This window comes from Protopterus annectens, chromosome 14.part0 (genome assembly GCF_019279795.1).
Source record: "Protopterus annectens isolate FY-2018-M chromosome 14.part0, PAN1.0, whole genome shotgun sequence".
Taxonomy (NCBI): Eukaryota; Metazoa; Chordata; order Ceratodontiformes; family Protopteridae; genus Protopterus; species Protopterus annectens.
In genome coordinates this window covers 1,152,810,930-1,152,837,042 of record NC_056748.1, presented here as the reverse complement: position 1 = coordinate 1,152,837,042, position 26,113 = coordinate 1,152,810,930, and the positions used below count along the sequence as shown (strand labels likewise).

At 41.4% G+C, this 26,113-nt stretch overlaps 1 protein-coding gene across 2 annotated transcripts in view; it reads left to right on the top strand.

Moving 5' to 3' along the window:
* PBLD (phenazine biosynthesis like protein domain containing) overlaps positions 1-17,572 on the top strand; it is a 323,037-nt gene extending 305,465 nt beyond the window's left edge. The window contains exons 8-9 of one of the 2 annotated variants that reach the window (XM_044056953.1): positions 17,095-17,157; positions 17,239-17,572. In XM_044056953.1, the coding sequence (XP_043912888.1) occupies positions 17,095-17,157; positions 17,239-17,351 (176 nt within the window). In that variant the 3' untranslated portion in view covers positions 17,352-17,572. Of the gene's footprint in view, positions 1-17,094; positions 17,158-17,238 lie in introns of those variants that run through there. The other variant, XM_044056954.1, reaches the window with a different exon arrangement.
* Positions 17,573-26,113: the final 8,541 nt, after the last annotated feature.

The window sequence follows — 26,113 nt, the reverse complement described above, 5'->3', positions numbered from 1 at the left end:
GATTTTTGTTTGGAGGTGTTTACACAGATATTTTTCTACCTCAAGTAGACTCCAGAGATTTTTTCCTCAGGTAGACAGCAAATGGTGGGGGGTGTGACAGGGAAAAAGAGGTAATTGGGGAGAAATTTTCTGGGAGTGCGATAAGTTTAAGGATTCCCTGCAGGATGCACTGTCAGAGATACGGGTGGACAGATTGGTGTGACGAGGGAGTTGATTTTTCTGAGCTATGATACAGAATCGGAATTGCTTAGACATAATAAGGCCTTGCTGTGTCTAATTATGGTGACTGCCAAAAAAGCAATTACTAGAAAATGGAAATCAAAATCTAAACCAACTATACTAGAAGTAGTGAATATAGTAACAGAGATAAAACAACTGGAATTGAGATCTTTAGAAAAGGGTAGGAGGAAACGACATAGGAAAAATAGGAATTGTGGGAATAATACATAGAGGGAGGAATGAGGTTTAAAAGAAGGCAGGACTTAAATGAGCTATGTAATGTTTGACTGATAATGACTGGGTAGATTATAAGTGATATATAATGTTTGCAAGTGGGAGTGTGTCAGTATGGTTTGTGATGTAAAATGGTTGCAATTAAGATTGTGTTGGTGTGGTTTGTTTTCATTTACATAAATGCATGATTGCCTATGTTGTAAGAGATGGTTTAATAAAGATGTTTCTTGTTTAAAAAAAAAGGTCAGGAATTGAATAATAAAAAGTTATGTCTTACCATAACTTGGCATCTGTGTTGTCTTCCTTCCTTCATCCTCACAATAGGTTCTCAGATCTGACCCTCGGATCCAGCTCGGCCACTTTCCACAGACTTGGATCTGATTCTCAGGCTCATTCTTCATACCCATAACACCCTGCATCCACCCAACTGCCTCTCAAGTTTGCCAAATCCAATCATGCCACACTCAGACACAATGACCGGCAGAACAGGCTCAGATACAGGACTTAACAGTCTTGAGCACATCCCGGTCCTCAAGAAGAAAGGTGGGGGGAGGTTGGGTGGGAAAGTGAGGATGAATGAAGGAAGACAACACAGATGCCAAGTTATGGTAAGACACAACTTTTTAATCTAATGTCTCCTTCATTCATCCTCACGATAGGTTCAGAATTCCCAGATGCAAGAACCTTGGGTGGCCATCATAGAAGGACATGCTGCAACACCATTGAGCCAAAGGAAGCCCTGCTCTTGGAAATAACATCCAATTTGTAATGTGATACAAAGGTGTGGTTATTAGACCATGTAGCTGCCACACACATGTCATCAATAGAGGTTTTGGCATAGAAAGCTGAGGATATAGCCATGCCCCTGGTAGAATGTGCCCTAGGGGGTTTAGGTAAATGCAACCTTCTGGAGGAATAAATGAAGGAGATGCAATCTGAATTCCATTTTGCTAGAGTGATTTTCAATACTGCTTGACCAAGTCTATTCGAAGAAAAAGCTATAAAAAAGCTCAGATTTCTGTATTACTTGGTCATGTGTAAATAGAAGTGGGATTGTCTATGAACATCTAAAAGATGAAGAACATATTCACCTTTGTTTGAAAAATTGGGAGAGAACACTAGAAGTTGAATTGACTGATTGATATTACCTTTTATTTATTTATTATTTATTTATTGACATTTGTTAACCGGGTTAGTCCAACTGGGATTTTGTCCCATTTTCAGTGGAGACCCGTGGAGAAAAGCTCCAGATAGTACAATAATAAAAAACATTACAGTAGTATACCAGCACAGGAAACAACAGAAATAAAACTAGTCTTACAGCAGTAACAAATAGAAAACAACCATAGTTAGATGCCAGCACAAGTTTTATTTTATTTTTTTTTTTTCAGATACTATGTAACTGTGGTAGTGGGGATAGAGTTCAAGGTATGTCCAGGATAGACTGAGTGATTCCAATGTGGGGGGAGGACAGAACTATGTAGGGTCATAGCAGGGGCAGATTTTGGTATTGAGTAGATGTGTCTTAAGTTTCTTTTTAAATAGTGGGGTGTGAGTTATTGAGCGAATGTCAAGGGGTAGTTTGTTCCAAGCAATGGCCACCGAGTGTTTGTAGAGTAACTTACCTACTGACTTATTTGGGTGGTAAATGTCAAGCAATTGTTGATTAGAGGTTTGTAGAGGTTGAGATGGGGTGTAGACAGAGACAAGATGAGATAAAGATGGACAGTTGGATGGTTTAAAGAGCATAGAGTGTAGCATGTGAAACTGATAGAGATGTAGTAGTTGAGGGAGTTCTAGCCAGTGTAGAGACTTTAAAGCAATGCAGTGGTGTGTGTTATTTGGGGAGTTGGTGATGAATCTGGCTATTTTGTGGTAGGATTGTTGGAGTTTATTCAGGGTAGTTTTTTGGATATTTGTTATAACAGGAGCAGCATAGAGGAGTGAGGGGAGGATAAGTTCTTGTCCTAGGGTGAGTCTAGCCTCGGGACTGAGATATTTTTTGTTTCGGTATAATAAACCTAATTTCTGATGTGTTTTCTTTATACATTGTTGTATGTGTTGATTGAATTTTAATTCATCATCGATAATGACTCCTAAGAGTTTTGTGTGGGTGACAGGTAGGATAGTTGTGTTATTGCGAGACTTAATGACAAAGGAGGATTTATGATGATTAAGAGAGTGGGGCAGGAAGAGAAGGAGTTTGGTTTTAGTAGGATTGAGAATCAGTAGATTTTCTGAAAGCCATTGTTCAGTGGAAAGTAGAGCTGTTTGGGTTAGGGAGTTTAGGTCAGAGATGTTGTTGGCTGTAGAAATGATTGTGGAGTCATCTGCATACTGTATGAGTGATGACTGATGGCATGAGGTGAAGAGATCATTGGTGAAGATGTTGAATAAGAGGGGACCCAAGATGGAACCTTGTGGAACACCAGTGGAGATAGGTAAGAAAGGAGAAGTGGCTCTTTTGTAGCCACTTTAGGCATGAAAGATGGGTTAGTGCATAATGACACTGTATCCTTATGGAATAAAATGTAAGGAGGTTTAGAAGATAGAGCTTGAAGCTTAGAAATCCTCTTGGTGGAGGTGATGGCCAGCAAAAAAGCTGTTTTCCAGGATAGAAACTTCATGTCGCAAGTAACCACTGGTTTAAAGGGGCTCTGTGTCAATAATGCCTGCAGCACCAGCATGAGGTCCCAAGCAGGAGAAGGATCCCTAATTAGAGGACTCAATAAGAGAATGCAAAGGACTTACATAAACTGAAAGTGAACAAAGAAACTAACCGTGTGGAAAATTAAAAATGGTTGCTAATTGTAGCTTAACAGTGGAAAAGCTAGCACCCTCGTTGAAAAGGCTATAAAGGAACAGTAACATCTCCAATACAGGAGCTGAGAAAGGATCAGTGTTCCTGTTGATAGCCCAAACAACAAATTGCTCCCACTTGCTATTGTAAACCTTCTGGATGGAAGCCTTTTGTGATGCTAGAAGAATCTTTTGGACCAGGGAACAAAGCCTGGACTGTCTAATCAGGGTCGGAATTGGAGAAACCAAGCAGTCAATTTTAGGGTCTGAAGATTTGGGTTTCAGATCCCTGACAGATGAGAGAGGAGGTCCTGAGTGGGTTCTAGTATCCAGGAAGAATATCTGAGGTGAGAGCATAGGAAGGGGAACCACACCTGGCGAGGCCAGAAGGGGGGCAATAAGGATGATTGAACTCTTCAATCTGCTTGCCTTCTGAAGAAATTTGGGGATGAGAGGGAGAGGGGAAGTAAGCATACAGGAGACCCGAGGGTCAGTTGTGAACTAGAGCATCCCTCAAGGCCTCCCCCGGAGGAGGGATCAGAGTGAAAAACATACTGCACTTCTTGTTGAGGGGAGAGGCAAAGAGGTCATAGCAAGGTTGACACCAACTGCTGAAGATCATGTTTGCTACTGATTGGTTGAGGGACCAGTTGTGTGTAATCAGAAGCAACCTGCTGAGTCTAATCACCAGATCGCTGGTTTTCCCCACGATGTGCATTGCAATGAGAAAGCGTTCTGAAGAGATCGCCCACTCCGACACCCTCACAGCCTCCCTGCATAGGGGGTAAAAATGGGTTCCTCCTTGCTTGCTGATGTACCAGACAACTGACATGTTGTCGGTGTGTACTGCAGTAGTCCTTAGATGGAGAATATCCTGAAAGGCTTGCAACATCAGAAGGACAGCTCTCATCTCTAGGACATTGATATACAAACTGGTCTTGGGAGTAGACCACGTGCCTTGGACCATCTTCCCATTGTAATGCCCCCCACCCAAACTGGGAAGCATCCGTGGTCATTGTGGCTATCGGAGGATCGCTGACAATGGATCTGCCAAGGATAACGTTGGAGTGAATCCACCCACTGACATGACGTTTGCAGATGGGAGTCAATTTGATGTGAAGGGACAAGGGCTGAGACAGAATGGGCCATTGATTGGCTAGTATCCACTTTAGAACTCGCATGAAGAACCTGGTCAAAGGAACTAAAAGGATGGCTGCAGACATGGACCCCTAAGACTTGCAAGATCACTTGAGCGGAGGGGGCTTGAGTTGCTAACAATGGCTGGACTTGATTTCTCAGAATGGTTATATGGTGTAGTGGAAGAGAAGCTATCTGATGTCTGGTATCGAGTAGTGTACCTATGAACTCTAGGTTCTGAACTGGAGTAAGATGGGATTTGTTCCTGTTTATGGTGATGCCCAGGGAATGAGCTAACTGGAGTTAGTCCCTAGCTTAAATCATTTATTTATTTTATTTATTTATTGACATTTGTTGACTGGGGAAGTCAGACTGGGTCAGGAACCCATTTTCAGTGTAGGCCCGGGGAGGAATGCTCCAATAACAGAAATATTTAGTACAAGAACTAATGTCCAACGGATATTTAATACAGTGTAATCCTATTAGTAAAGATAACTGCCGTGGTGGTGCTGCGGTAGCGTTGTCGCCTCACAGTAAGACGTCCTGTTCGATTCTCAGCTAAAGTGTCTTCTGTGTGGAGACATGTGTGAATGGGCATACCTTCGTTGAAGTTTGTGCGTCAGGGCTGGCAACTCGACATGTAAAAATCTACTGCCAATCGTTAGCGGACCGGAGATCCACTGTGGTGACCCCTAACCGGGAAAAGCCAAAAGATACAACAATCCTATTAGTAAAGATAGAAATACACTGTAGATACAAAATATCTATCAAAGTCTCTTACAGATAGGAGTTTACAATTTATACAGTACAAGGCATATTACATATCATTTTTTTTTTGTGAGATAGAGTAAAAGTTAGAAAATTAGAGGTTAGGAGGGACGTAGCAGAGTGAATATATTTATAGGAATAATAGAAGCAGAGATCCAAAGTCAGAACATAAAGGTGAAGACAATAGTAGCTAAAGGAAAGTTAGGATAATCAGAGATTAAGGATTTAAGCATCAGAATATTTTGTGGGGGTATTATGTTCTTAGTATGGGTTGAGAGTGAAATTCCAGGAGAATGTTTGGGATTTACCTATTTAGGTGGGAGCAGGGGCAGACATGATAATTAAGTAGAAAGTGTTTAAGGGTGAATCAGTCAATGCTTCGTGGGAGAGGTTAGGAGCCAATTGTCTAAATATGGAAATACCTGGAATCCCTTGAGCCTCAGGTGAGCAGCTACCACTGCCATGCATTTGAACACCCAGGGGGGTTGTGGTGAGCCCAAAGGGCAGTGCTGTGAACTGGTAATGACCGGTTACCAGTTGGAAGCACAGAGATCTCCTGGAGCGTCTGTCTATTTTGATGTGATAGTTTGCAACCTTGAGATCTGTCAAGCATATCCATTCATCCTTGAGCAACAATGGCAGAATGGACTGAACCATAACCATTCAGAACCTCACTTTCTTTACATATCCGTTTAACTTGCTGAGATCCAGAATAGGTCTTAGGTCCCCTGTCCTTTTTGGCACTAAAAAAGAAATGGGAGTAGGTTTCGAATCTTTTCTGTTTGGTTGGGACCTCCTGGATGACTCTTATTTGCAGCAGTTATTGAATTTCCTGTGCTGCCTGCTCCCACTGACCAGGTGGCACATCTGGGAGACTTCTTAAATTTGGAGGAGGAAGGGAAAAGGGAATATAGTAACCTCTGGATATCACACTTAGCATCCAACAGTTTTGAGTCAGTTGTGTCCAGGCTTCTGGGTGCAAAGCTAATTGTCCTCCGACTGCCTCCAGAGATGGACAGCCGGGTAGCACCTCAGGAGTGCTGGAAGGGCTTATTGGAAGGGGGCTTCCTAAAGCCCTGGTTCTGCAGGCCCCCTCTGCCTCTAGGGTGGTATCTACCATTAAACCCTCCTCTTCGGCCTCTAGAGGAGGGTTCTCTGTGTGGCTCCTGGAAAGGCCCTTGGGATTTGTGGAATCACATTTTCTTGTCTCCATGCTGGTTTCTGCAGAAGACCCTCTGGGGGGGGGGTAGAAATCCTGATTCCAACAGCAGAAATGGTCTTCCCATCCTCTTCACTGCAGGTGGGAGTGTCTAACCGATGGCCAAAAAAGGGAGGAGCCATCATAGGGGGCATTGACAACACATTAAATGGCTCCACCAAATTAACATAACCTCATCCAGGCATGCCTCCTTAGGGAAAGACCTAAACTGGCTGCTCGCGAGGTGCCCTCCATGGTGTGGGAGATTAACCTCATCGAAGAATTGGCAATGAAGGAAAGAATGGCCGGCTTGGGAGAAACTTTCTTAAGTTATCTGCAGGCATGGACTTGGAGAGAAGCTGTTAGTTCTTTGATCAGATCCCTCTGCAGCAGAGTAAAATGGGCTAGATAGTTTACCTCAGTGCAAAGGTTGCCGAAGCATAAACGTGCTTCCTAATTCTGTCCAACACTCTGAACTCCTTGTTTGGTGGATGGACATTGGCAGTTTCCTCTGCCAGCTCCTTCTTGGTGGCAGCCGCCACCAGGATAGCGTCAACCACGGGATCCTTACTCCACTGTTTCCTGTCGAAAGGGGGTACTAAAAACTTGTTGTGCTGCTTGGGTATAGGGTTGATGGAGTCTTGTTCCTTCCACGCAAGGTGAGATATTAGATCCACAAGGGCATTTGCCGGGGGGGGGGGTCACCCAGGACATAGATGGGCCCATCCTGAATGCCTCTAAGAGAACTGACTCCTCAGGGGAAGGAGCTTGGGCAGACCACCAACCTTTTTGCTTGAGAATCTCCAAAATGTCTCTGAAGGAGACATCCTCAGGTGGGGATCAGGGGATCCTTCCCCTTCATCATAGTCAGTATCCTTGATCAAGGACTCCAAGGGGGAGTCCACATGCCTCCTTTTACACATCCTCTTCCAAGGGACCTCCTCAATGAGGTATTCTGGGGAGGTATTTGAAGAGGGGGATCCCTCCTCAGCAAGGAAGTCTTGAAGGCAGCTTAAGATGGGAAGACTTGTGGCAGGATGAGAGAGAGAGAAAGGAGGGAGGACGGAAACTGCCAAAGGCACTTACAAAACCTGAAAACTAATGAAGCTTGAGAGGAATGGAATGAAGTTCTGTGAGTGACAAAAGAGATCTGAGGCAGTTGGGTGGATGCAGAGTATTACGGGTATGAGAGAGGAGCTTGAGAGTCAGACCCAAGTATGTGGAAAGTGGCCAAGCCAGATCCGAGGGTTGGCTCTGAGACACTATCGTGAAGGTGAATGAAGGAGACAACATCAGATATAAAAGTTATGTACTCACCATAACTATGCATCTGTGGTGTCCAGTTTTACTCTTCCTCAACAAATGGGTTTCAGAACTGAGGTCAGGTCCAAAACCCATTCATTGAGGAATGAATGAAAATGACAACATCAGATCCACTGCTTAAATATCTTAACCAATCCTGGTCCTGCACATGCTCATCACCAGGTTAAGACTTTGTGCTCACCGTATGATTCTCTCCAAATACTGTCCTTAAAAAGAACACTCTCAACCTCTCACTGAAAGGACAAAACAATTTTTATACTTAACTTCTTGCCTGTACAATCCACTAAGATGCATGTGGGCTTTCTGTTTAGTAACATCTACCTCTGTAAAATCTTAGAATGTAAGTACTGTATGTGTAACTACATTATGTGTAGAAATGTAACTACTCTGTGTTTAATTGGAACTAAGTATAATGCACTGTAAACAAATGGAGCCCCCCCCCCCCCGGGCCTCTGCTGAAAGTGGGTACTGCTCAGTCGAACTTTCTCAGTAAACAAAGATAGATAGATAAACAAATTGTTGTGTTGTCAGTGAGGATGCTTAGGTTTCTCAGAGTCTTTGAGTGCTATAATACTATCACCTCTTTGACAAAGATATGTCTTTTTCCGAAATTCTTGTCCCACAAGCCCCAAATATTCAGGTCTCATACATAAGTTCCCCAGTCTGAGTTGGGTGAGTATGCAGTAACAGTCCGTCGGGCCAACTTGAAGGGTACCCTGAAATGTGGTGCATGTGGGGGATTGGATACTGTAGAGACTGGGTGTACTAACATTATCTGTTCCTTGAAGTTCCACTATAGCTTCATGTGGAGCCTTGCTAGAAAATCCATTAATATAATGGAGACCACATATCCCAAAATTCTCAGGAATTCCCTTGTTGTGATGATGATCTATCTGCTGAGATTGTCTAGAGGTCCTGGACAATGAGAGTACTATGTCCCGAGGACAAAAGGCTTTAAAGCATGTTAGGGTGAGCTGTAGACCCTTCAATAGTTCCTCTAGAGAAGCAGTCTGAATCACAAAGTCATCTAAGTAGGTAGAGGTAGATAAGAATGCCCTTGATCCAGTAACAAGCATTTACCAGTGCCAGGCACTTTGTGAATAACCTTTGTACAGTAGACAGGCCAATGGGTATTGTAGAACAGAGTGTATGTGCTGTATCTTTGAAGCATATCAAGGACTGAACTTGCACATATAAGTAGCAGGCACAATATATACTCAGTGCCATTTTAAGAGTGCAGCCAGAGAGCGAGCATGTATGAATGTAATAGCCAGTTTGTATATAAGTTACCCAAGTTAAAGTCAGTACATGTCTAACGTGATGTGTTTGTACATAATAAAGCTGCTTGAACGAAGACCCACAAAGACTTGTCTATTGTGTCCTGACTAGATGAGCGATATGGTGTCAGAACTGGGATTCCAGAGATTGATATTTGGAGCCATGAGGTGCAGAGATGACAGTGAATGTAAACTAAGAGAAATGAGCATGAAAAAGAGCCAGAAAGGAACCAAAGGTAATTAAAACTTGCACGAACAGCTTATTTTATAAAAAAGATAAAATGGAGCATTACAAGGGCACAAACCACATTATTAAACAAGCGGGAGGCACAAAAGGTTTATTAACTAAGTGAAATGTGTAAGATTAAGATATTTGATTAAATGATTATGTTTAAAGCAAAACAAGTGTGTTTGAGACAAAATGGGCATGTTTAGAGTAAAACAAGCACAAGAAAAGTACAATGGGCTTGGAAAGAGATTAAATAAGCAAAATGAATATAATATGGGCAAAAATGGCACATTAAGTATAAATAAAGCAAGGCGACTGCATGTGTTTTGGCAAAGTGTTGTGTTGTGGCAAAACTACGACTTTGTATTGCATCAAGGGCATAACTAGAATTATTTGAAGTATCTCAGTGTGTGAAAGTGCTTATAGTGTGCGCTTATTACTGTGCATGTATTCTGAAGAGTTTATATGTGTGCAAAGTGCAACTATTTTGTGAAGTACAGTCAAAGTATAGACATTTTGAACATTGTTTTGTGCTGTGTGTCTGTTTGCAAAGTGCCACCATTACAGAGTGTTTCTTGCACTGTAAAGAATTATCTAGCAAGGTACTGCTATTTTGGGGAAATTTCAGTGTGCTGTGTACTGTTTATTCGCAAAGTGCAATTACTTTGAAATGTATCTGACTGGGCTTCTCCTGCCCAGTTCATTCACATTGTGCAGTTATTTGAAATGTTTCTTACACTGGTAAGAGGCGATTTCTTGCAGTACAGTAATTTCAAGAATATTACAGTGCCCGAGAGACTTATTTCACAAAGTTCAGTAATTCAGAAGGATGTTGTGCTACTGGGCAAAGTTACAAATACTGGCATAAATTCCTGGCATATGTGTATATGCTCGTGCATATTTGCAAAACCCTTCACTGGTATGTGTTAACTCATTACAACTCAGTGCACCTCTTGGTGTCAAATATTGCTTGTTCGTATTTGCATTAATAATTCCAGATTCATACTACATACAAGGTATCAGAATATTTTATCTTGAACCATACATGATGGCACACACAATTGTATTGATATTTGACCTTTTCAATGAGTATTTGTTGAACTGTAATGTGATAACTTCATTTTTAATGGCTCAAGCCATTCCCACTAGGAATTAAAGGTACACATTAAAAAGAGCTGTTAATATGGCAGATGGATTTCGAAAGCCCTTACCACTTGCATTTGATCAGAATATTGCAGAGAATTGGAGAATATTTGAGCAAAAGTATGATATTTTTATACAAGCAACTTATTCAGACAAAGATGCATGTACCAGGGCATTCATTTTGCTAAACCTAGCTGGGGGAGAGGACACTGAAAGAGAGCATTCCTTTGTGTATGCACCAGCAATATATGAGGACGAAGGTGTAAATTGTCATATTGTTGTATAGGCTGAATCAAGGGAAGACCCCCAAGTGTTTGAAGTGCAAATTCAGGGAAATGTGTAACCCCCAGACAAATATTACATTAGAGAGGCATTTGTTTTGTGTGTACACAAGAGATCAGAAACTAGGGGAAACTTTTGCAACTTATATTAATGACCTGAGAAACAAAGCTAAAATGTGTTGGTTTAGTGACTTAAAAGATGAGTTAATAAAAGACAGGCTCATCTGTGGTCTTAATAGTGCTGCTGTGAGAAAGATTTTGCTTCATGACAGTGATTTAACATTGAGTAAAGCCATAGAGATTTGTCAAAATCATGAAGTTACAGAAAAACACAGAAGTATACTTGGAAGTGACAAGAGCATAATTTCAGCAGGCTCCAGAGCAAATGTAAATAGCATGCAACACATGGCAAACAGAAGTAGGCCTAAGCATATGGCAGCCACAGCCCCAGCTGGTTCACCAGGGAAAACACGGAGTTTTCTAGTAAGTTCTAAGAAAGGAGCATGCTGAGTGCAGTACAAATGTGATGCAGCAAAACCAAAGTCCAGCTATGTTAACTGTCACAATTGTGGTGTCAATCATGAGTCTAAAAGAGAGAAGTGCATAGCATCTGGTCAGCAATGTCACAAGTGTAAAAAATAGAACCATTTTCAAAAGTTTTGCAAACCTCACACATTTGTAAAGAAAGGTCACTCATAAAAGCAAGTTGATCAAGTGGAGTTGCAGCAGTCTACTTTTTATGTAGATGGTGTATCAGTGATTGGTGAAATAGCTGATGCAGTGAATTTGTTGGCAAAGAATGAAGTGCTCTACACTGTCCAGATCAATGGTAACTTCACGGAGCTAAAAGTAGACAGTGGTTCAGTCTAGTGTTATATCAGCAGACACATTTGCAAAGGTGAGAACTAATAAGCAACTCAATGTGGCCAGTAATGTGAAACTTGTTGCTTATGGAGGTGAAGAAAATCAAACCAAAGGTTCAGTAATGCTTTCATGTTATTTGGCTAAGAACTGTTACAGCTTGTTATTTTATGTAGTGTGAAGACTTGTGCAGTCATTATTGTATCTAAGAGACAGTTTGAGAATGAATCTGCTTTCTTTTACCAAAGTTGTTCATCATATAAGTGCATATTCTAGTTCCACTTTTTCTGAAGCCTTTTTCTCAAGAGTATGCTTATGTTTTTGATGACAAGTTGGGCACTTCAAGTTGTGTATTCCATGAAGTTAGACCCAGAGGTCACTCCCATTGGCAGACCAGCAAGAAAAGTTCCAATAGCTATGCAGGATAAAGTCAAAGCTCAGTTGGATAAAATGGTACAGCAAGATGTAATTTGTCCAGTTACAGAACTGAATTAGTGTCATCCATGTTAGCAGCTCACAAAAAAAGCTCAGATGAAATCAGAATATGTACTGACCCAAGAGATCTGAACAAAGCATTGAAGAGACTGCATCATCCAATGCGTACAGTTGAAGAAGTCGCAGCCCTAATAACGAATGCCACTGTTTTTTTCTGTCTTGAATGCAAAAAGTTAATTTTGGCAAGTGATGCTTGACCACAAATATTCATTATTGACTACTTTCAGTACCCCATTTAGCAGATACAGATTCCTAAGAATGCCATTTGGAATAAATTCTGCAAGTGAAGTCTTCCAGCGTGCGATGGAGCAAATTTTTTCAGGTTATCCTTGTGCCATAATAGTTGATGATTTACTGGTTGGAGGCAATGGTGAAACAGAGCATGACAGCAACCTAAAGAGAGTTCTAGACAGAGCACATGAAGTGAACTTAAAGCTCAGTCCTCTGAAGTGTAAATTCAGACTACCAGAAGTTACATATGTAGGTCATATTTACCAGCACTGGCCTGAGACCAAACCCAACCAAGCAAGCAGCTATTCTTCAGATGTCAGCACCAGATAATATTCAAGCTCTACAGTGGTTCCTAGCCATGCTCAACTATTTAGGCAAGTTTATACCAGACTTCAGTGAGTTGACAGCACCTTTAAGAAAGCTGACGTGCAAAAATGTTACATGGTCTTGGTTGGAACAGCACCAGAAGGCATTTGAAGACCTTAAGCAGAAAATTGCTGCACCACCTACATTGAGATATTATGATGCGAACAAACCAGTTACTTTTTCCTCTGATGCTTCAAAATGTGGTCTTGGCACAATTATTCTTCAAGAAGGCAGACCAGTAGCCTATGCATCTAGAACACTTACCCCAAACTGAAATACAATATGCTCAAATTGAGAAAGAACTTTTTGCAATAGTATTTGCATGTTCAAGGTTTCATGATTATATCTATGGTCTAGCTATTTAGGCTGAAACAGATCATCAACCTCTAGTAACTGTTCTAAAGAAGACTATGCATTTCAGCTCCAGCAGGATTACAAAGAATAATGCTCAAATTGAAAAAGTACAACGTCAAAATGGTTTGTACAAAAGGCAAACTTCTTTATCTTGTTGATACCTTATCCAGATTGCCCAGAAATACAATGGAACAGCTTGATGCAAAGAATTTTGACTTTGGCATGATGGCAGTGCATAATTTCTCCACTACTAGACTTGATGAGCTGAGAGACGATACAAAGACTGATTCAATTTTGCAAAAGCTCAACCACTGCATTAATGTTGGATGGCCGTCAAAGCAATCTAGTGTACCACCCAAAGTGCAAACCTATTTTCCTTACAGAGATGAAATGTTGATGGAAGATGGCATTATTTTCAAAGGTCCTAAAATTGTTCCTGCTTCCTTACAACATAAATATATCCAGATTTTGCATCGTGGTCACCAAAGGTTCTGCATCTACTAAAAGGAGGGTGAGAGAACTAGTATTTTGGCCTTCATTACTGAAAGACATTGATAAAGTACTCTCTTCTTGTTCAGTATGCAATAGTAGTAAACCACATTTGCAGAGAGAACCACTACAGCTAAGTCCAGTTCCTGAACTACCTTGGTCAACAGTAGCCACTGATATCGGAGTAGAACAATCAGCATTGCTTAGTATTGGTCATACCTAGTGTGAAATGCAGAGCTACATGGGCATAACTGTATATATGTACCTAGTTCAGTATAATTGCATGAGAAAGAACTACTTGTATTATCTGCTTGCCAAATGGATTCATAATGTTGCACAATCTGTTTCTCAAAGAGGGAGGATGTAGATCAGAGTGTATGTGCTGTGTCTTTAAGAAGCATATCAAGGACTGAGCATGCACATATAAATACTGGGCACGTGCTATTCCCACTGCCATTTTGAGAGTGCAGCCACAGAGTGAGCATGTATGAATGCAATAGCCAGTCTGTATACAAGTTACCTAAGTTAAAGTCAGTAAGCTTCGATCGTGATGTGTTTGTACATAATAAAGCTGCTTCAACAGAACCCATGAAGACTCATCTATTGTGTCCTGACTAGATGGGAAATAGGCATGGAAGTGAAATGGTACCGACTACCCTGCGCTTTGATTCCTAGAAATGTTTTTGCACATTTGCAAGGGAAATGTAGAGATAGGCATCATTTGGATCCAAAATGAATAGAAGGAAAACAAAGGGTCAGAAGGTCCTTGCTGAAAGCAATCTAAATGCTGGTACAAGTGTAATCTTGCCAGATATAAAATAGGTCTCCAAATACCTTATTTTCTAAGCATTACGAGTCTTGAATAAATGTCTGGTCCTTCTTCCCATTTTGCTACGGTCTCTCAAAATAGCACCTTGAGCTAGGTCATCTTCTAGTGGAGATAGAACCAAGTAAATCTGTTCCTTGGAAACTAGGAGGATTCCTAGGAATTTGGGTCTGCATAGGAATTGGAGCTTATATCCCTGTTTCAGAATGTTGGGGATCCACTCGTCTTGAAATCACACTTCTTCACAAAGAGACCTATGCAACATGCAACCCCCTAATGTTATGCAAGAATAACTGGTTGGAGCAAGAGAATGGGGTAGGGTTTTTACAGAAAGGAGAGGAAATGAGCTTGACTGAGCCCTCAGGGTGCCATGGCCATGATGGCCCCTAGGCGTATCCTTCCGCTCTGTTTGCCACTTTTTGTTTCTGTAGCATACTCTCTTTCCCTTATAAGATTTATCTTTTCTCTTCCTACTTGTGATAGAGAGGTCAGGTCAGTTTTTGGTAAGGTAGTTTCTTTAATATTTCAGAGGCTGGCACTGTAAATGTTGTTCACAGATTGCATCCCCCCCCCCATTTCACTTCTAGTTTTGTTAACACTTTTTCAGCTAGGGGTCCAAACAGGAGATCTTTTTGCAATGGTGTATTCAGAAGCTCTGCCTTCACATAGTCTGGCAGGGGCTGGGTACTCAACCAAGCATGCCTCCAAATCCTCATCCCAGTAGATGCTACCCTGCATTATGCATTCAGTTCTTTAAAGCCATATTTCATAGCATGCTTATCCACTTATGCACCAAGACTGCACAGCTCGTTATAGAACCCTGTCATTAAACCTCTCTTCCTTAAACTCCAGCTGAGCTAGTAGAGACTCCTGAAACCTCAACATGTGAGTCTGTCAGTTAAGGACTTTAAAGGCCAGGTAGCACAGGGGTGCACAATCTTCCTAAAGTGATTGAGCATCCTGCTCTCCCTGCATTGGGAACAGGGCTACTAGAAGGAGCTGAAAAGATTCCTTTACTGAATCAAGAGAGACCCAGCAGGATCATTAAATACACTCTTGAATAAAGATTTGTGGGAATTCAAGACAGCAAAAAGCAGTCATGCTTCCTAAGGATAGTGGATAGGGAATCTAGCTGCACTCATGCATTGATAAATGCACCTCCCAGTACTTCTAAGATGGAGGTACAGCAAGTGGCTTAGGCAGTCCAGTAAAGTCCCTGTATCTTAACTGGCTCTGTGAGAACTCCTTTGCTTCCCATTTGAAGGCATTTTGTCTTGTAAGGTGTGTCTCCAAAAGAGACATCCTCTGCTGAAGCAGATCATAGGATATCCTTGGTGTCAGACTCAAAGCACGAGAGGGGAGACATCTAGTTTTTATATGCCAGCTTATCTGCCTCAGTCAGCGGTGTCCGAATCTGCCCCTGAAGTAAATTTAGTTCTTCTCCTTTTAACAGGAGTCCCTGACACCATAATAATTTACAAGGCAGGCTGCTTGTATTTCAGAAACCTCCTGGAATCCTGTGCCATTTGGAAAAAATCCTGGGATGTAGCCTGGGTAGAGGAATGGGATGAGACACCACTCATCTTAGGCTGTGGCAAGCTTGCAGGTGTCCATTTTAATTTGGATGGTTTGGGTGTTGGCTGTACAGGCCATCAGTCATGGACTCAGTACCTTTATTTGATCTTCACTAATGTCTTCCCAAAAAAGTAGCAACAGGATGTCAGGCTCTCCTTCACTAATATCAGTGCAGGCATTGGTTACAGAGGCTGTCTGGACTGATCAGCAGCACTGTCAATTCAGCCCACAAGGCTCTACCTGTATCTGACAATGTGGTGGTTATCATAGAGGAGTCATCCATGACTGACTGAGTACAGGGGGCTGCAAATGGACTGCCTGGCCTTGGATCCCAAAGGTTGTTCATCAGTTTCCCTTTGCTTCTCCCAATGAGCTACTTTGAGAATTTAAGCTTCTAAGAGTGGCTTGTAAAGGTCTTGGCAAATGACACAATGGTGTGAGACCAAACTGTGTTAGATGGCCCTGGAGAGTTTCTGTTTGATGCTAGACTGTCCTTGGGTTGAACATAGCACAGGACAAACAACTGCCCATGTTATGCTCAAGGACTAGACAAAACAAATGAGCGAAAATCCTTGCATGGTATTTCTTTCTCACACTTAAGACAATTATTAATATTTGCAAAGTCACTAACAGGTGTCTATAAAAGCCATGTATAAAATCCAGTATCACCAATAAGGCAGACAGTAGAAGATTTTTCCAGTGGGGTACTTATCTGGATTCCTGGAAATAGGCCAACATATCAGAATGATGATACTTGTAATAACATGCACTTTCTGAACTGTGGTATGAAAGATCAGAAGATGATGTCGGCCAATACCCGTCTTATGTAACTGATGACCTGACACCTAAGCGGTAGGCAGTTGGTTGAAGACAGGAAGGAGAGAAGTTAGAGCTCTAGAAATCAAGCCAGCCATGTGCAGCCACCAGGCAGAAATCCCAGATGTCATGATTGCAACAGGAAATATCACAATGAACATATAAAAATATTTTCTTTTTTCAAACTAGCAGTGGTGCAAATGACATAATCTCTTGGACCTTAAATTCTGTCTTGATTTCATAACCACATCCCTCTTGGAAGCAATGATTAGTTGAGAGATAAAACCTGCTGCGACAATTAGATAAATGTCAAGCAAGAACAAACCCAAGAGAAAATAAGTAAATTCTGCACATATGATTTAAAATTTAGAAAACTGCAGTTTTCAGTCCTTCTTTATAGCATAACTTCTGGAATGTATTCTAACTGACCCTAAATGTTTTGCTACAAAATATTTTATATTCTATTTTTTCAGGCTCAGCTCATACAGTATTAAGCAGTTACTGGTCTGAACAGCTTGGCAAAAAGGAAATGCTTGGTAAGAATGTGTTCCTGTAATTTTAACGTATGCACAGTGTGTTTGGAAAAAAACTAACACCTTTTGTTATTTCTTTTTAAGCCAATCAATGTTCTCGACGGGGAGGTATGCTACGACTTTCTGTACGACAAGATGGAAGAGTGGACATTGCTGGCCAAGCAGTAGTTGTGCTGAAAGGAAACTTAACATTGTAACACAATATTCCAGTGAAGCATTACATAAAGCAATGTGCTTTTGACTGAGTTCATATGAAAGAACTGTATATCACATTTTCCACTCACATCTATAACACAGGAGTGTTAAGCAGGAAATAAAAAAAAACTAATATCAAAGCACACTGATGTTTCCAGTACATCTTTGTCAGAATTTTAATAAACATTTGAGGAGTGTATGTATAGATCTACAGGACTATTCAGAGGTGCCTCTTTTTCATGAGTCCAGAGTATATGCAGTTAGATACTAAAACACCAAGAAGTTATTGTCTGCATATGGTGTTCCAGGAACATGATTATGGTTTCTGCAAGTGTAATTCCATTCAGTTTTCTTTATATGCAGTGATACAGAATCTCTTAACATAATATAAAGCAACAGAAATTATACCAATTACAAATGTCTTATCGTCTGGTTCTTGCCAGTTAGTGTGCGTATTATTTGAAAATAAACTGGGATATGCTTTTAGATATTTTCTATTTGCACCCATTTTGAAAAAGACGAGCATCCAGTTAGACTATTTGCATTTTAAAATCAAAACAAGACACCTGATTAGGTACTGAATCTTTACAATTAATTTTAAGATGAAAATATGTAACATGCAAACCCTATGAATGTTTCCATTTGTTTATATCTTCATCTTGATTTATAACCTATTTTTTAACAGTTGTTAGAATGGCAGCTTTAACTGTTATCAGAGCATAAACTAGATTCACTTAAACACCTTGGTCCTTATCCACATGTTTAACACAGCAGATATGCTAGTCTATTTTTAGGTAGCTGAGTTGCCCTGCGCTTTGACTTGATAACATAGCTCTTCCATAATTGTGCTCTGTCTCTGTCGACCTTTTATAGCATATGCTAATTTCAAAAGAAGGCCAAAAGTGTTAATAAGTAGAAAGGCATTTAATCATACGCAGCTGTCATGTGCACGATCAGTAAATTAACATATTTAGTACTATGTAAATCCTAAAAAGGGTAGATAAGAGGAAAGTTCATTTTTGCCTTTCACAGCTACAAGTGAACCAAAGTCACCTATCATTCATACAGTTTCATACAGCAGTCTGTGCACTAAAGCCATTCCTTAAATTGTATTGCCACACAGCAGACAAAAATGGAGTCAAATTCCTCTACAATCTTATTGTGATTTTCAATACTTTGGCTTACAAAGCTGTCTAGAACTATGTCTAAGTAACAACAAACTTGGTTTTAAATACAAAATGCCGCCACAAATCGTGATTAAGTTCCTAATTAACTGATTATGTTACAACCAAACAGCTGGAACATAATGGCAAAATTAAAAAAAAAAAAAACAGCATTAGTTACAACTGTTCTACATATTAAGTAAACAGGTCCCACCCACATCTCCCGAGGAAGTAAAAAAACACAAACCTTATACCACACTATTTCATGACATTTATTTCTTAAAACTGTGAAAACATTGCATTTTACCTTAAATGTAGCAAGTTTCTTTTAGTGTAAATATTACTTGAGTTGTGCTATTCACAGAGAGTTTAACTGGCATAGGTAAAAAAAATTTCAGGATAAGCTTCGTCTGATACTAAAAAATAGCTGGTCATTGGACTTCCTGAAGATTTGTTACAAATATCTTTATTTCCAATATCCATAAATGGGAAATCACAGGGACAACCTAAACAGTATACAAATGAAGCTGAGATGTGGTCACAGTGTACAAAGTATTGAAATTTACTCCCATTATCGGATTCTTAATATTGATCCAGACATAGTGACAAATGAAACTGCGTGCACGATACATTCCAGCTTGTTCCATATTAGTACATTCTGAAAAACTTTTACAGCTGCTAAAAGCATTTTTTGCATCCTCAGTATGACTTGCTGAGTAGCTAATGAACCATATGTAGAGGAGCCAATTTGTTCCACCAGGGGGGACAGTCAGGCATTCTTAGTGAAAGTCTTTTGCCCCATTCATGGACTTGTTCAGTGCATTCGTTCCTTGGAAGAATCACACCTTAGGGATAATGCCAATTTTGTGGTCCCATGGAGGTCTTAGCCCTATTCCTTCTAATCCCTTTCCATAAGTAGCCGGCATACTTGCAATGGCTGCTTTGGCAGAGAATGATATGCATGCTTCCCCTTTGTCATCCCCATTTCCTTGAGGCTTGTGCTTCTATCACCTCTAATCTTCTTAGCCTTTTTCATGAGTAACAACCAACTCTGTGGAAGGCATCACTAATGTGGTACTGCAAGCCACCGCCCCAGAATGAACAAACATGCTCAGGTGTCTTTCAGGGATGTCAGAACTTCAGATTGGAAGACTGGTTATAGTGCAAGACTGTAACTTGAGATGGAAGAATTCATCATTAATTTTTTCCATCAAGATACCAGGTGCATGATATTTGATTTTGCTGCACAGCTTACAGTGAAAAGTATCTCACTGTGCAAATCCTATTTTCTCTCTCTCACTCTTTTTTTTTCGCATTTTGATACACAATCTGCCTCAATGAATTTGCGTCTGTCCAGTAACTAGTCCCTTATAAAACACACAAAATATGTATTTTCTCTTGAATTACATGTATATAAAACAAACATTAGTTTTGGGATTTTTTTTTTTACTTTTTATCTTGATGTGGCTATGACACCCCTGCACTGGCCCAGTAATCAAGAAGCCTCAAGACTCCCCACTGGCACAGCTATAGGGTTAAGATCTCAGCCAAGCCAAGACCTCCAGCACCCTCTCTGTCCAAGCAGTGCTTTGTGTCCATGCCAAGTAGCTGACACACACACTTTGAGATTTGATTTATATACAAACACATGGGGAAGGCTAGCAAATGTTTACTAGCTATGCCCCCCTCTGCCTAGACTATATGAGGTAGTTTCCACTGTCACCAACCCCTACTTATCAGCTACTATAAGGCCCTTATATAGGGTGTCCAATCCTACTGTGTAATGTTACTGTTATCCAAATGGTAGTTGTGACCAAGACTTGTAAGGCTATTTAGGAGTGGCCTGCACAGTGTCACCAAATACATATGCAAGTACTCCAAGACCTTAAATATGTCTCACAAATATCAGCCACAAAGACAGGTTTAAATATATTTAATAATAAATAATAAAAGAACAAGACAATACTCAGTACATCAACACAGAAATTCAGAGTTCAAAATCACAGGAAGTATTTAAAACAACATTGCAGGACAGTCTCAAATAAATACAGAAAACATAAAAACTAATCTTTACTATATTCCTAACTATATCTAATAAGATATACCTAAAAGAGTTACTCTGCCCTAGAAACTTACTTACAGAGCAAGGCAAATGCAGATGTGATGAGTGGATGTTCTTGCCAGGTCCAAGACAAAATACAAAATGCACAGTCTCTCTCTGAGAGAGTTCTTAAATTAGTATCAAATATTACTGCTGGGTTAGCTTGGATGACATCACTTTTTGTCACCTGACAAAAGTCTCCAAGTTACCCCCCCCCCCCATTGTAACACTTGACATCTCCTTGTGAAAAATACATAGCCTTCAGATGTTTGCAGTTGCTTGAAGACATAAATCCATAAACCACTTACAAAACAATGCAGAAGTCACCCTAGTTCTAGACATCCTGTCTTCTTGCTGCATTGAAACTACATTTTATAGCACAATCGTAAAACAATTTAACTTCACCTTATTTCCTTGAAGTTTTGTAAATTAACTCTGTTTGTTCCAATTTCTACTATTTGCACAGGTATATTGTTTATATACATTTCTGTTCTTTTCTAGTAGGGTACACTGTGGTTACATTTAACTCAGTAGTTAACATACAGTTATGTATAAAATTCACAAATGACATAGCATTATTTACAAAATTCCAGATAGCTGGGCTGGCAATATTTCCTTTTGTGACATTTCTTCCCTCCCAGACATCAAGCTTGTTTTTCAAGTGACCCTTGAGAAACATTGCTTGAGAGGGTTGAGCCTGTCTGGGAATACCTTACCCCATTCCCTGTCTTGACAGCTCATCTGCATTGGCATGGCTAACCCCACTGCAGTGCTGCACAGTCAAATTATATGCTTGAAACCCTATGCTCCACCTTAGTAACTTGGCATTTTGCTGGCTGGCTCGATGTAGCCATGTTAAGGGATTGTGGTCTGTAACTACAGTGAATTTTCTTCCATACAGATAAGGCTGAAGTTTCTGCAGTACCCACACTATAGCTAGACATTCCTTTTCTACAGTTGCATAGCATTCCTCCTTGGGTTGGAGCCTACAACTGAGATATACCACTGGGTGCTCTTCTCCCACTGCGGAGACCTGGCTGAGTACAGCCCCCACCCCAAGGTTTGAAGCATCCACCTACACAACAAATTCTTTGCTGCAGTCTGGACTGGCTAACACAGGGGATCCTCCCAAAGCTCCTTTAAGCTTCTGGAATGCCTGCTCACATGCTGGGGCACAAACTACCTTATCTGACTTGTTTTTCCTTGTTGGGTCTGTGAGCGGAGCAGCTATGGTACTATAATTGGGGACAAACTTTCTGTAGTACCCTGCTGTCCCTAAGAATGCCCTCACCTGCTTTTCGGTAACAAGGGCAGGTCATGCCTGAATGGCTTCCACTTTGGCAGGTTCTGGCCTGATCTTACCAATCCCCAATCTATGACTCAGGTAGGAAATCTCTGCCATACCCACCTGACACTAACTGGGCTTAATGGTCAACCCTGCCCTCTGTAGTCTACCCAGCACCTCGCTGATATGCTGAATGTGCTCTTGCTAGGAATGGCTGTAGATGGCAATATTAACCAGGTAAGCAAGGATGAAATTTCCTGTTCCTGCTAGGGTATGATCTACCAGCCTCTGGAAAGTCACTGGGGCATTTTTCATCCCAAAAGGCATCTTCATGAACTCGTACAAGCCAAAAGGAATCATAAAGGCTGACCTTTCCCTGGCACTGGGAGTCAAGGGCACCTACCAGTAACACTTGGTAAGATCAATAGTAGTAAGATACTTAGCCCCACCCAGCTGCTCTAGGGCTTCATCTGTCCTAGGTATGGGGTAAGCATCTGACTCTCTGTGATGATTTAATTTCCTGTAGTCCACACACAACCTGGTGCTGCCATCCTTCTTTGGTACCAGTGCCACTGGGGAGACCCAGGGACTGCTGGACTCCTGGATTACCCCTAGGTCCAACATTTCCTGTGTCGACTCTTTCAAGCACCCTATAAGGGACCTGCTTAATAGGCCTTTGGGATCCTGTATCCACATGATGCTGCACCAGCCGGGTGCACCCTGGGTTTCCCAGTGAAAATACCCCCAAACACCTGTAACACTGCTCGGATTTCTCAAACCTGGGTAGGGGATAGCTGCTGGGACATTGCTATCCCTTCTACTGAGGTGTCAGTTCAAGCCTCACTGAGGAGTTCAGTCACCAGATCCCCCCCAGACTCCTCCTGCCATCCACTACAAATACTCAGCACAAGGGCCTCCTTATCATGGTAAGGTTTCATCATGTTAACATGGTACAATTTGTGCCCCTGCCTCCTGCCAAGCAGTTCTACCATGTAGTTAACATCACTGAACTTCCTTTGCACCTTCTAGGGTCCCTTCCAAGCTGCTCTCAGCTTGTTGTGTCTGACAGGAATGAGAGCCATTACCTGCTTCCCTACAGCATACTCTCTAGCTTGAGCATTCCTGTCATACCAGACATTTCTGCTGTTGGGCTTCTGCCAGGTTCTCCTGGGCCAAGCCCATGAGTCCCCTGAGGTTTAGGAGATATGTCACAACAGGCTCCTTGTGGGATTCACACTCACCCTTCCCACTCATCATGAATCAAATCTAGAGGTTCCCCCTCACCATATGCCCATACAGCAACTCAAAGAGTGAAAATCTTGTGGATTCCTGAGAACCTCTCTGTAAGCAGACAACAGATGGGGCAAATATTTGTCCCACTCCCTCTTAAACTGGTCTGCACATGCCTGTAGCATCATCTTGAGTGTAGAGTTTAACCTCTCAACAAGACCATTAGTCTGGGGATGGTAGGGGGTGGTCTTTAAGTGCTTCACCCCACAGTACTTCCATAGACAAGTCAGCAGGTCTGATGTGAAATTGGCATGTTTGTCAGTATTTCTTTTGGGAAACCTGCTTTGCTGAAAATCTCTAACAAAGCATTTTCTGCCTCAATGGAGGACAGAGCCGCCGCCTCAGGGTATCTGGTAGGATAATCATCTATTACCACTAGAAAATACTTCTTCCCTGTTGAACTTGGGGTACTCAGAGACCCCAAAATAGCCATAGCTGCCTTCTGAAATGGCTCCTCAATCACAGGCAAAGGCATCAAAGGAGCTTTCACCTTGTCTCCTACCTTGCCTACCTTTTGACACTGCTCACAGGTCCTGCAGTACCCTGTTACATCTCTGGAAATCTCAGGCCAATAACATTTCTGCATAATATGTCTCTTTGTATGTTTTATGCCCATATGACCTGCAAAGGGAATATCATAGGCTGTGGCTAGATGTGCCAGATGGTAGGCTCTGGGCACTACCAACTGTTGTATTCTCTCACCCCCTAGCCCTCACTCAGGTGTCCAGTATCTTTACATTAACCCTTTCTCCCAGTATGCAGATTCCCCCTTCCCTTGAGAATCAGGTGCCTCACTAGCTACCTCCCTCAGGCCTTGTATTGTAGGGTCTGAGAGCTGAGTCTGTCTCAGCTCTCTCTTTGTAACCTTTTCCAGTTCCCCTTCCACAGGAAGTCTGGTATTCTCTGACAGCAGTACCTCACTGTCAGCTTAGGTACCACCACCCACTTCTGCCCTTGCAGTCACTCTGTCCAAGGGAACATCAGTACCCACAAGCAGCTGTGGCACACCTTCAGTCTCACTGCTACAGGGTAGCTCCCTCCCTGAAGTAACCACCTCACCAGTCCTGGCTTGAAGTGTGCTGTCTTGTCTGGGTCTCCCTCAGGCCACCAGACAGACATGCTTGTCTCCAAGCCTGACTGCATGTAGCTGCATGCACACACAGCACCGTATCATCAAAATAATTCCCTATCAGGACATCTGCAGAGATACCCTCAAATACACCTACTTGCTGGTTTCCTTTTCCACCTTCCCAGTCAAGGTCAACCCTAGCCAAATGTATTTGGAATGGGGTCCCTCCTAAAGGTCTGACTGGAGAAGACTGCCCAAGCAAGTAGTGCTCCTCTGTAGCCATTGCAGGCTTCACAATGGTTAGGTCAGAGGATGCGTCTCTCTTAGCAATGGCTTCTTTCCCATTTACTAAGATAGGATATAACCTGTTGTGGTAGTTTGGTACCCTTGTTGTCTCGAGACAACTTACTGCTGGCATTTTGTTATTCCCACTTACTGGCTGTCCCACCTTTTGCTCCCCCCTTGCCTCCGTGGACATCTATATGCTACATACCTCTTAACCATACCAAATTCTTTGGTAAATACCAGTTTTGAGGGCAAAATATTAGGGTGCCATGAATTCCCGAGTGGCCCCTTTAATTTCTGAATTTCCCAGGTTTTTTTTTTTTTTTAAACTGCTCCTGATGTCATTGTGTGCAGGACGTGCTCAATGATGTTGGCATGAGGCAGACAGCGAGCCATTACTACTTCATTTAAATTTACCAGTCCATGGGTTTGACAGTGCGAGTTCACACAGGCACAGTACTTCTTTCTTTCCCCTGGCTCCAGGTAAGGCAAAAGGCTGTGTTATTAATTCACAGTGTACTGCTATTGTGAATGTTATCAAGAGCTCCAGTTCCGGCAGTGTAGGGTTCTTGGGAACAGTCAGCTCTGCAAGTATAGTTTGCATTTTACAAGTGTGTGTAGAGCTTGGGAACAGTCTTATTTATGTACGGGAGAATGGTAGTACTAGTTCCTTTACATTTTGAATGTCTTGAGAACAGTCTGCTCTGCGAGTGTAGTTTGCATTTTACAAGAGTGTGTGTAGAGCTTGGGAACAATTTTTTTATTTATGTACGGGGAATGGTAGTGCAGTGCTAGTTCCTTTACATTTTGAATGTCTTGTCCTTGTCTTGCTCAAGTGCTAGTTCATTTGTACAAGATGCATTTGAGGACTCACTCAGCTGCTAGGTTTGCATTTTGAATGTGGGAAACAGAATGTCTAGCAGTTCCTGGTAGTGCTAGTGGACTAGTTCACATTGCATTTTGAATTGCAGCAGGTAGTTATTTCCTTTATATTTAAATGATGTCTTGCAGGCAGTTAATTTCCTTTATATCTGAGACTTTATGCCAAGCCCAGTCCCTATTAAATACTAAGTCAGTCAGTGTGCAGACTATTATTTGACTAGCCAATAACCAGAAAGTGACAAAGGTGAGAATCAAAGCCTGTACCTTGTGCCTGTGAGATAAACAAATTAACTATTACCACAATCGTCAATGTGATAGTGTTATCACCAAAATTGACACTTTTGAGTTTTTGTAGGGGCATTATATGCTTTACTATCTCAAATGCTCAAGTAATCTACAAATAATCCTGCTTTAATGTGTTTATTATTTATGTTTTTATAAATACTGTTGGTAACAGACATTAGTGCTGTTTGGTACTAAAGGCATTGTTGAGTCCAGTCTGAAATGAGACCATAATTATGCAAAATTTATCTGTATTCTTTAACACATTGTTATTTATTAATTATCTCTGACTGAGAAAATCTGACTTGGTGTAACCCATTATCAGGGGAAACCTGGGCAGAAAAGCTCCGTTGCATAAACCTGTAATTAACAGATTAATTTATAAGAACAATATTGTTTTCAGTACA